The 12,735-nt window shown below is 47.2% G+C and overlaps 1 protein-coding gene across 1 annotated transcript; it reads left to right on the forward strand.

Moving 5' to 3' along the window:
• Positions 1-8,925: 8,925 nt before the first annotated feature.
• Positions 8,926-9,780, forward strand: LOC139839322 (uncharacterized). The gene has a single exon (XM_071829371.1). The coding sequence runs from the start codon at positions 8,926-8,928 to the stop codon at positions 9,778-9,780; it is 855 nt and encodes a 284-aa protein (XP_071685472.1).
• Positions 9,781-12,735: the final 2,955 nt, after the last annotated feature.

Below are 12,735 nucleotides of genomic sequence, written 5' to 3' on the forward strand. Positions count from 1 at the left end.
GTGTTGTTGCTGTCAAATGAGATATTTGTTGTTGTTGACTGAGAGATTTGTTGCTGTCAAGTATCACATAAGATAACAATCCACCATACTGCCAACACGCCGTCTTTATTTTATATTATCAGAGGTTTTCCCCCATTTCCACTGGAAAAAAACCTTATCAATTATGTACAAAACCTCTGCAACACAACTGAGCAATACCTGTTTTCTCTTTTTTTTGCCCTGAAGCAAAACTGACAATACATTTCCTATAATCAAACGCTTACTTTGGCAAAATCTTTGTCACTACATCATGCTAACAGGCTAGAGCAACAGCAACAAATAGAACATGCTTACCTAGCATCCAAGCACACAACAGGGCCAAGCATGCACAACACATAAGCATATGTAGTAAGCACAACATACACATGCTTAAACACTAAGCATACTTAATTAGAAACATAGTTCAACACAGCATTAACCAAGTTTCAACACCACAAGTACGACAGAGTTTAACATAAACACACAACTAAAGGAACATGATAGCAGGTAGGCATCAGGTAGGCAGGCAGGTCGGCAGGCAGGTCGGCAGCATCCTCCGCATGCTCCTACTGCCTGGGGGCGTACTTCTTGAGGAAGAGGCCGTAGGCGGCATGCTTGGCCCTGATGTGTGCGGGTGTCTGCCCGCTGCCAACACCAGTGTAGGTGGCATGCTGGTACATGCCGAGGAAGTCCGTCGGCATTTCCTTGCGGCTGCACCAGGGGCACTTGAACCTCCCTGGGCCAAGAAGGTAGCGAATCTCCCCAGACCTAAGCCTGCGGAGAACATGCCTACTCTTCACGTCCCTATCCTCCCGGTCAGAACAGACTTCATCCGAAGGATCCTCCTGTTAAATGAAGTAAATTAGGTTAATTAGCTGCTATGGTGTACAAACAATGTAATGACTATAAATAGAAAAGGAATGAAAACAATGCAAAGTATTTATTTGTATAAATGCACATTAGTTAGTAACTATACATACCATATCTAATTTAAAGCTTGCATAAATAAGTAAATCAATAATGCAAATTAGTTATTAACTGTAGATAGCATCTGCAATTTAAAACTTGTATAAATAAGACATTATAGCAATAGTGTGAATTAACCAGTTAACAAATGTTGTTCGAATTGATGGAAATAAGTGTTAAATTAATATGACAAGCATCTCTTAATCACACGGTTAAATAAAAGTTTAACACATTCATACAAATTTCTAACCATGATTTAAGCTCCATTTGAACCACACAATTATGTAATTTAAGTAAACAACATGAAACAGGAAGTCAAGATGGGCACATATAACCCTATAATATGTTGTAAATTTGTATCCTAAGCATGTAATGCTACATTTCTGAGGAATACGGGGATTAATACCTGGTTAGCCTCGGTTTTACTCCAATTTTCTTATACACACAAGCAGCTAAGCAAACAATGTACCAAACACAAACAAGCAGCTAAGCCAGTGGCGGATCTCCCATTCTGGCAAGGTCTAGCCTATGCAATAGCTAGCATTGGCAATTAATACTAATAGACTATTACTTGAGCAGATTTTATGCTAGAACTAGCGCTTAATCTTGGCTTGTGGTAACAATTTTTCCTCTAAGCTATCATCTTCACCACACCATAATCTTGGGTCATCCTCCGCTACTGAGCTAAGCAGTACTGGAGTAGCAAGCAGCTAAGCAAGAGCTAATCAAATTAGCATAGCATCAATGAGTTGAGCAAGGAGCAGAGAAACACAGGCAACCGCTCTGAACCATGGCCTGATTGAGAAACCATGACCATGATGCTTTGTTTTCTTTGCCAACAACCCCAAATGTGCAAAAAATGGATATATTGGCGCAAGTAAAGGTAGATCCAGAGTTCACTAAAAATATTTTGCTACAGTTCTTATGATTTACATTTCATGTTATGATAATATTACTTTTGTTGGATATGTAGATGAGGTTTCTTTACCCTCCTCGATTGGAAAAGTATATATTAAAAACAATTGGAGAACGATGGAGGCAACATAAGTCAAATCTGAAATCACTCTATTTTGATGCAACCAAGAGTATGGAAGCAAACAACACCAATGTTCCAAGGGGTGTGATTAAAGATCATTGAATTTCTCTTGTTACTAATTGGATGAGCCAAAAGGCACAGGTACATATGGACGACTTGTCAGATTACCATTTACATCTTGCTTAGTTTCTCTAGGGAATTATGCAAATGCATGTGCTTAGGCCACAATCGAAGCGGAAGGCAACCGCTCTGAACCATGGCCTGATTGAGAAACCATGACCATGATGCCCTGTTTTCTTTGCCAACAACCCAAATGTGCAAAAAAAATGGTATGTAAAGCAAAAAAAGGTTGAGAGGTTGAGAAATTTACCTCGGACGGGTCGACGGAGTCGAATTCTTCGAAGGTGGGCACGTCGTCGGGGCTGTTGATCTTGAGCCCCGCCGCCTTCCTCTCCTGCCTCTCTCGGTTCTTCTGGTTCTTCTTCTTCCGCCGCCGCATCTGCGCCTCCGTCTCGTGCGCACGCTTCTTGCTCGCCGGTTGCAGCCACCGGCCAGCCGGATCTTGCCGTCTAGCCCCAACCGGAGCTCAGATCTGGGGCAGCTCCGGCCGCCGATGGTGCCGCCAACTGCGTGTCGTCAACCGCCACCTCCTTGCCCTTCCCCTCCTTCCGCTTCCCCCTCTCCATGGATGAGCGCGAGCGAGCACGAGCGAGCACGAGCGAGAGCGAGCTGTGCTGTTCTTGACCTAGGGTTTTTCCCGATTTGGGGATTGCTTTGGATGGATGCGCTGAAGTGTGAAGAGGACAGGGGAGAAAAGCGTTATATATCTCGGCGGTTCCGCGTGGCCGCGCGTGGACACGTAGGCGTATAATACATTGCGGTATGGGTCATATACGGGCTTGTACGTGGGCTGATACGAACCCAGCCAAACCCGAAGTACACAGGAAATGACGATCATGCCCCCAGACCCGAAGCGGTATGAACGAATCCTAACCGTCCATGTGTTTTCGTGATTTGGCGTGTTTGTGGTGGGTGCGTACGGAAGCAAAAACGTTATGTTACATATATGGAAAGATATAATCCTAACATGTTATGCTAAACTCATAGAACTTACCAGGTCTTACCGCCACGCTCACATGCACATGTACAACGATTTTGAGCTGCTTAGAGCATGTCTAACAGGTCCCTTATAACCCGCCCACCCCGTAAAATTCCGGCGGGATACGGGGCAGGCGCGATTTGGGCCGTCTAGCAGGCCCCGTATTCGGGCCGGCCCGTTTCGGCGGAATACGGGGCCCAGGAAATCGGCCCCGCCGGCCCTACTTATACTGGGCGCAGGTGCGAGTGAGGGGTTAACCCCTCACTCGCAACCCTAGCTCCGTCGTGCGCCGCCGCCTCCTCCATCCTGCTCCGGCGAGCAATCCCTCACTACCTAGCTCCACATTTCACCCCAACTTCGGCATGGACGCACGCCGCCGCAGTACCACCTCGCCGGCGAGCGGATCGAAGCGATCCCGCTCGCCGGACACCGTGGAGGATGCGTGGCGTCTCCAATGCAAGAGATCCGCCGCCGGGAGCCACCGTGCTGCATGCAGGTACGCCGACGCCGCGTACGTCCCGCCGAAGCTCGTTAAGTTCGCGGCGGGCGGGCGCTAGTACAACCAGGATCCGCCGATGAAGCCGATGAGCGGCCCCAAGTTCGACGAGTGGCGCGCCGAGTGGGAGCGCCGACGGTGGGCGAAGGCAGCTTGGAACGCGAGCATCGGGAGCACCAGCGGCGGAGGAGCTCCGCTCGCCGGCGAGGAGGAGGAGGACCCCGACTTGTTGAAGGCGATACAAGAGTCCCTCAAGGACGACGCCGAGAGGAAGAGGGCGGAGGAGGAAGAGGAGGCGGCGGCCATCGCCGCCGTGAAGGAGGTGCAGTTGCGGGAGGTGGAGGCGGAGGCGGAGGCGGACTCGTACATCGTCGACCTCTCCGACTAGAAGTCGCGATCCATGAGGATCGCGCATTTTGTATGTATATACGTTGATCCGTATGTATGATCGACGAACTATGAATATGAACAAGTTTCCCGGGTTTTAAATTTACGAATTTCCGGGGTGATATACGGGGTCTGCTAGACGGAACGGTGTATCGACGAGCACTTTTTTATACGGGGCGAAATAATCGCGATATACGGGGCAGAAAAGTAAGTGACCTATTAGACATGCTATTAACCACGACATGCGCAATCCTGGTGGGCAAGGAGAGAGCTAGGTGTGAAATCGCTTGCCTTGAGCTGCATGTAGAACCGGCGAGGTACCACAGGGAAATCTTGATGCCCCAAATGTGCACACCGCCCCAAGTTAGCCCTCGCCTCCCGCCGCCAGATGCACGTCCATTCTAGGTCCATCGTCAAGTTGACGGGGGTGTTATTTGTTAGGGCATCTCCAGCGGCGATGCATTTTGGACATTCAAATAGACCGTCTGTCCAAATGGTTGAAATCGTTCGGGCGTCCGTTTGCGTCGGGGTGGCTCTAGCGGGATGACGCATAATTTTTTTTTCATTCATGAAGCCATACTTTACATTTTAATAAAAAACATAATAAAGGGGTGGTAAAAGTAGGTGCTGCCTACTGCTCGTCGTCGCTGACGAGGTCAATGAACTCCGGCGTCGGTCATGGAAGCTCGTACGCCGGTGATAGAGGAGGTACCGCCGCATGGGCAGGAGGCTGTGGACAGGGATCCCACGCCGGAGCAGCAGGCGAAGCGCGGTCGTTGGAACGCGTCGGCGTGGCCAGAGGAGTCGTCGGCCTCCCCTGCGCGAGTTGGATTGCGAGCCCATCCCACAAAGCGAGCTCGTTGAGCTCGTCCTGCTCGTTGTTGGCCAGTGCCATGGAAATTGCCTCCTCCTCGGAAATGTCCGGCGGCTGGGTCTCCGGATCCCACGCCGGCCCGCCGTCGTCGTGGTCGTAGACTGTCGTGTCCACATCCTCGTCCGCATCCTCGTCCCCATCCTCGTCCGCGTCCTCCTGGTCGTTTGCTTCTTCTTCTACGGCAATCTCGCGGTCGAGGTAGTTGATGACGCGTGAAGCACACGTCCGTTGGGAACCCCAAGAGGAAGGTGTGATGCGTACAACAGCAAGTTTCCCTCAGTAAGAAACCAAGGTTTATCGAACCAGTAGGAGATGAAGGTCACGTGAAGGTTGTTGGTGAAGGAGTGTAGTGCGGCGCAACACTAGGGATTCCGGCGCCAATGTGGAACCTGCACAACACAATCAAAATACTTTGCCCCAACTTAACAGTGAGGTTCATGGGCGCCGTCAGAAAGGAGTGATGACATGGCAATACCTGAAGTGTCATCGGTCTTGGGGAAGCGTCAAGCAAGCCACAAGGAAAGGGCGGATTCCGGTGATAATTCACGAGCTATTATTCTGCATGAGGAAACAATAAATGGCAAAGGTCAGAAAAGAGGTCAGCTGAAACCTATTGCCGCTGATGCAGTAGGAGGGGAAACATTGGAGGGTCTAGTACCTATGGAGGCAGCCAGCCTTGGGGCCGCTGGTAGACTGACGGGTTCGCAAGGGGCGACCCGTCAGGAGCAATGAATTGCCTCAGTCTGAACTGTCGGGGAGCGGGGAATAAACCGACAGTTCGAGAGATTGTTGGCCTTTCTAGGTCAACCAAGGCACATTTAGTCTTCCTCAGTGAGACGAGACAGAAGGCAGAAAAGATGAAGAGGCTGAGGGCAAGATTGGGTCTTAAGGGTTTTGTTGGTGTGGATAGCGATGGTAAAAGTGGAGGCCTAGCCCTGTTTTGGAGTGAGCAAATTGTAGTTGATGTTCATGAGGTGACAGATAGATATATTGACCTGAATGTTCAGGTCTCTTCACGGGACCCTATCTGGCGGCTAACCTGTGTATATGGTGAACCATGGGCAGAAGATAGACATATTATGTGGAGTAAACTAAGGGCGCTAAAACCTCGATCAGACCTACCCTGGTGTGTTATAGGTGATTTTAGCGAAGCCTTGTGGTCTTATGAACATCTCTCAGCGTCTCCACGGTCAGAAAACCAAATGAAAGCTTTTAGAGAAACTCTGGAAGTTTGTGAGCTTGTGGACTTGGGCTTTTCAGGTTATGCTTTTACTTACGACAACAAGAGAAGTGGGAGAGCAAATGTTCAGGTCAGACTAGACAGAGCGGTCGCGGATAATAATTGGCGAAATTTGTTTGCTGATGCTCGCCTAGTGCACAAGGTCACGCCATGCTCGGACCACTCAGCAATCATCCTGGAATGTGTGAAAGAAGAATGGCAGAGTCGACGACCAGCAAGACGATATTACGAAATTATGTGGGAGAGAGATGCTGGTCTTTCTGAGCGGGTTGCTCAAGCATGGGAGGAGGCTCGACCAAAAGTCTCTCTCGGTGATGTTCGAATGGGCTTGGGAAAAGTCATGGGCAGCTTGCAAGAGTGGAGTAAAGCAAAATTTGGTGCTATCAATAGAGAGTTGGAGCAAGCTAGAAACAAACTAGATGAACTGATGAGAATGAATGCTCACCGTAGAGACATTCGTGTTGTAACTGACAAAATGAATGAGTTGCTCTATCGTGAGGAGATGATGTGGATGCAGCGCTCTCATATAGACTGGTTGCGAGAGGGTGATCGTAACACTCGGTTTTTTCATAGCAAGGCAGTGTGGCGAGCACGGAAAAATAGAATTAAAAAGCTAAGGGATGACAGTGGAGTAATGCAAACGGATCAGAAGATAATGGAAAAATTGGCCACAGACTATTTCAAGAACCTGTTCTCAGCTGATCCGAGTTTAGTAGCCGATCCTTTACTTAATCTCTTTGAGGAGAAAATAACCCCGGACATGAACGATAAAATTTGCATGGATTTCTCAGATAAGGAGATTTCAGACGCCCTTTTTCAGATCGGCCCGCTTAAAGCACCAGGACCAGATGGATTCCCCGCGAGGTTCCTACAACGTAATTAGGGTGTTCTAAAAGAGGAGGTCTTAGCAGGGGTGAAGGAGTTTTTCAGAACAGGTATAATGCCAGATGGTGTGAATGATACCACAATTGTTTTAATTCCGAAAGTGGATGAACCTAAAACTATGGCCCAGTTTAGGCCGATAAGTTTGTGTAACGTTGTATACAAAGTGGTGTCTAAATGCCTTGTGAATAGACTCCGGCCACTCCTTGATGATATCATCTCAGAAACACAAAGCGCATTTGTCCCTGAACGTTTGATAACAGATAATGCCATGTTGGCTTTTGAATGCATCCACTATATTCAGCAAGAGAAAGATCCGGAAAAAAGCTTTTGTGCATACAAGCTTGATCTTTCTAAGGCATATGATCGTGTAGATTGGATCTTCTTGGAGCAAATGATGCTAAAGTTGGGTTTCGATCACCGTTGGGTACATTGGATAATGCGTTGTGTTACCTCGGTGAGATATTCTCTTAAATTCAATGGAACTCTACTGGAATCGTTTGCACCGTCGCGTGAGCTTCGGCAAGGTGATCCTCTCTCCCCGTTCTTGTTCCTTTTTATTGCTGATGGCTTGTCGGTTTTGCTGAGTAAGAGCATAGAGACAAATGTGGTGGAACCGATCAGAATATGTCGCCGAGCACATGGAGTCTCGCACCTGCTTTTTGCGGATGACACTCTCCTATTCTTCAGAGCTTGCCCACAACAAGCTCAGCAAGTGAGCGAGATTATTGATGCATATGCAGCAGCTACTGGCCAACTAATAAATCAGGCTAAATGTTCTATCCTTTTCGGCCCAAAATGTCCCCAAGTGACATGTGATGAAGTGCGCAAGATTCTACAAGTCCAAGCTGACCCGTTTGAAGATAAATATCTAGGCCTCCCAACGCCTTATGGTAGAATGCATAAAGGCCGCTTCCAGAACCTCCAAGAAAAGCTTTTAAAGAGAATGATAATATGGGGAGACGGACTGCCATCGCAAGGTGGGAAGAAAGATTTGATTAAAGCTATAGCGCAAGCCATACCCACATACATCATGAGCGTCTTCAAGTTACCTAGGGCTGTGTGTGATGATCTTATGCGTATGGTGAGAAATTACTGGTGGGGGTCGAGCCGGGGGAAGAGAAAGACACACTGGCTATCTTGGGACAAAATCACCTTACCCAAGGCTCTAGGTGGTTTAGGCTTCAGAGATTTTAGAGTTTTCAATCAGGCACTCCTTGCTCGCCAAGCTTGGCGGCTACTCACAAAGCCGAACAACCTGTGTGCAAGGGTTTTGAAGGCCAGGTACTACCCCAATGGTGAGATGCACGATACGGTCTTTTCTGGTAATGCATCGCCAACTTGGCAAGGAGTACAACACGGTTTGGAGCTTCTGAAAAAAGGAATCATTTGGCGCGTCGGTGATGGCACACAAATACGCATATGGAGGGACCCCTGGATACCACGATCACACTCTTTCAGGCCAATTTCAGTGGAAGGCAAGTGTCGCCTTCAACGTGTGTCGGATCTGATCACTGCGCAAGGAACCTGGAACATGCAGCTTCTACATAAATATTTCTTGCAGGTGGACATTGATATGATCACACAGATCAAGCTAGGTGCACGACGCCTGGATGATGTGCTAGCTTGGGCTCCAAATCCGAATGGCATTTTTACTGTCAAGAGTGCGTACTGGTTTGGTATGGACGAGATGAACCGACATGTACAAGGCGCCACGAGCAGGGCACCGGATGGCCGGAGAGCCATTTGGAAGTCGCTTTGGGGGTGCGCTGCCCCCTCTAAGGTGCGTATTTTTACTTGGAAGCTAGCGACAAATTCCCTGGCTACTTGGGAAAACAAAAAAAGGAGGAACATGGAGTTAACTGATACATGTATAGTTTGTGGGGTGGAACAAGAGAACACCTATCACACATTCTGTAGGTTTCCCATGGCAAGGAACCTGTGGCAGGCGATGTCTGAGATTTGGCACCTACCAGCTGTGGAGTTGATGCCTTCGACAAACAGCGAATGGGTGCTTCACATGCTTGATGGGAAGACGGAGACAAAGAGAGTTATGATCATGATGACGCTCTGGCGGATTTGGTATTGTCGAAATGAAGTGATACATAAAAAACCAGCACCATCCATCGAGAGCTCACGCCATTTTTTGAGTAGCTACCTGGAGTCCATTCTGACGATTAAGCAGTTCCCCAATGCTAATCCAGCAAAAGGAAAGACGGTGGTGACTTGGGAGCGAAGCAAGGTGATGAGCAAGAAGAGGCTAGAAACGCATGTACCACCTCTGCGCCCATGGAGGAAACCACCGGAGGGTCGTGTGAAGTTGAACACTGATGGTTCTTTTTGTGAGGAGCCAGGTGTGGGTGGTGCAGGGATGATTTTGCGTGATGCTGAAGGCCAGATCATTGTGTCTGCCTGCAAGCTCCTAAACCCCTGTCAGAGCCCTCTCGAAGCGGAGCTTGAAGCTTGCTGTGATGGCCTGGCCTTGGCATTGGAGTGGTCCACTCTACCCTGCACGGTAGAGTTGGACAGCAGTGTAGCTGTGAAGATGATCCAATCACCGGAGTTGGACCGATCTCTGTTTGCAGGCATTGTCCAGGATATTAAGCAACTTCTATCATCTAGATGCAATATGGAGTTAGTTTGTATTAGCCGTGTGCAAAATAATGTAAGCCATGTGTTGGCAAACTTTGGTCATACTCAGGCGCAGTCTCAAACTTGGCCTGGGTCGGGTCCCGTTCATATTCCCGCTCTATGCTGGAACGATTGTAATCTTGTTGCTTGAGTAATAGAAAGTCCTTTTCGCAAAAAAAAACTTAACAGTGAGGTTGTCAATCCCACCGGCTTGCTGTAAACAAAGGATTAAACGTATGGTGTGGAGAATGATGTTTGTTTGCAAAGAACAGCAGAGAACAATGATTGCAGTAGATTGTATTTCAGATGTAAAATATTGGACCGGGGTCCACAGTTCACTAGTGGTGTCTCTCCAATAAGATAAATAGCATGTTGGGTGAACAAATTACAGTTGGGCAATTGACAAATAAAGAGGGCATAACAATGCGCATACATATCATGATGACTACTATGAGTTTTACTTAGGGCATTATGACAAAGAACATAGACCGCTATCCAGCATGCATCTATGCCTAAAAAGTCCACCTTCGGGTTAGCATCCGCACCCCTTCCAGTATTAAGTTGCAAACAACAGACAATTGCATTAAGTACTGTGCGTAATGTAAACAATACAAATATCCTTAGACAAAGCATTGATGTTTTATCCCTAGTGGCAACAGCACATCCATAACCTTAGAACTTTATGTCACTGTCCCAGATTCAATGGAGGCATGAACCCACTATCGAGCATAAATACCCCCTCTTGGAGTCACAAGTATCAACTTGCCCAGAGCCTCTACTAGCAACGAAGAGCATGCAAGATCATAAAAAACACATATATGATAGATCAATAATCAACTTGACATAGTATTCCATATTCATCGGATCCCAACAAACACAACATGTAGCATTACAAATAGATGATCTTGATCATGATAGGCAGCTCACAAGCACTACTAGGAAAACCCTTACCGCCGGCGCACCTATTTGGGCTTCTGCCGGCGCACTGGAGCCCGCCTGTGCGAACAGGCCGGTGATAACTGGCTATTGCCGGCGCACCAGCCTGTGCGCCGGTGGTAGCTCAGTTATTGCCGGCGCACTTGTCTGTGTTCACCGGCAATGAGGTGTAGCTCTGGCGCACGTGGTGCTGCGCCGGCGAGATGTCGTCAGCGATGGCGCGTGTCGCTGTGCGCCGGCAGAAGGGGGTAGAGGTGCGCCGGCGGTATAATCCGAAATTTCAAATTTTATAGCATTTTCCAACATATTACAATACATTCAAAATCCATTAAATACAATAGATATTTATACAACATTACATGCAATATGAGAAGCACATAGAGAGCCAAGTTTCATTTCGGTATCAATACACAAATACACAAGTCTCATTTCGGAATGTTGATTCATACAACACATGTGCATATGCAACACCGAACGACGAAGTTTCACAAAGTTAGAAGTCTCGGTACATAGTCATCACAAGTGTCGTCATACACCGCACAATGTAGGTCCTAACCTAAACTACAATCACATAGAACATGACCAACATGGTCACGATGACCATCATCACGAAGGCCATGGTCTTCATCCGGTTCCTCCTCATGTCCCTCATCTCTCCCGCTAGATAACGGGCGTATCTTCCTTCCGCCTCCACCCTAGTGGGGTATCCCTTGTAGTTGTTGCCGCTGAAACGGTGCACCTGTCTCCGACAGTCCTCCTAGTCGTCGTAGACTCCAGGAACCCTCCCCTTGTACACGACATATGTCGTCGGCATCTCCATTCACAAGACAAGTAAAACGTTAGTACCAATGCAATGAACAAGTGCCAACTCAAATAAGAGACAAATAGTATGAACTAAATAGCATGTGCCTCATACTTTGTTGGTCGAAATAAATAATAATATACAGGGATGGGGTCAGCGAGGCTAGGTAGGATGCAAAATAGATTGATATTTGTGGCCATCACACCAAGCCTCACTGGCCCCACCCCGGAGTGTACAAGTGACCAAACATTTTAATCATCGGCCAATGCAATTAAGAAGTGCGAACTCAAATAAAAGACAAGTAGTACGAATTAAATAGCGTGCCTCATACTTTGTCGGTCGAAACAAATATTAACATCCAGGGATGGAGTCAGTGAGGCTAGGTAGGATGCACAATAGATTGATACTTGTGGCCATCGCACCAAGGCTCACTGTCTCCACCCCCGAGTGTACGAGTGACCGAACATTCTAATCATCGGCGAACTCCAAATACGAGGCAAGTAGTGGTCGAGTAAATGCAAATAATTATTAAGCTATCTACGCCATAATCTTGAAATATATAGCAAAGTAAATGAAACTATAGACACATGTTCACATGCACATCCATACAACTAAATAAAAGCAACAAGTCGATTCTATGGGAATATATAGCAATTATTACAATACGGAAGTTCAAGGACATATCGTTCAAGCTTTAGCAAGTGTTCCCGTCGTAGGATCAGGTTGTACGCCTAGGGGGGAATGGACGGCAGCCCTCAAGCGAGTTGAACGACCTCTCATCACGCGACATCTCCACGTGGAGTTCTATCTCGTCATTAGGTGGTAGACCGTAGCCGTAGAAGAACTCGCCATACCTACCGTTGACATCCTGCAGGATTATCGTGCAAATGAATTGCTGGATGCGACCCTAGTTCTTTCTAATCATTTTAAATGAACCAGAGAATGAACATAGCTCCTGTTCTTTTTAAATTAAGTAAACCTACTACTAGTGAACACTTGACAACATCCATTGATATAGCACATTTTTCGTTAAGCATTATTAAACCAGAGAATAAATGTGAGGCATGCCTAACCCTAACACTTGCTACTGGTGGCATTTCATGCTTAATTAGTTTTTATGTATTCATACTGCAAGGGTACAGGGCCAACCAGGGCATCATACTGCAAGCATGGGCATGGTGAACTAATTCATCAAATTCAATTTGCAAGGGTACAGGGCATCAAATTCAATTTGCAAGGGTACAGGGCCAACCAGGGCATCAAATTTGCAAGGGTACAGGGCATCAAATTCAAAAATAAGAAGCAAATACCACTGAATTTTTGCATATCAACCAATGCATTTTATATAGCAAATTGAGCATGAGTAGT

This window comes from Lolium perenne, chromosome 4, assembly GCF_019359855.2.
Source record: "Lolium perenne isolate Kyuss_39 chromosome 4, Kyuss_2.0, whole genome shotgun sequence".
Taxonomy (NCBI): Eukaryota; Viridiplantae; Streptophyta; class Magnoliopsida; order Poales; family Poaceae; genus Lolium; species Lolium perenne.

What these genes read in the sequence shown, in the direction of transcription:
- LOC139839322 (XM_071829371.1), top strand. Translation starts at nt 8,926, where the DNA reads ATGGCAAGGAACCTGTGGCAGGCGATGTCTGAGATTTGGCACCTACCA.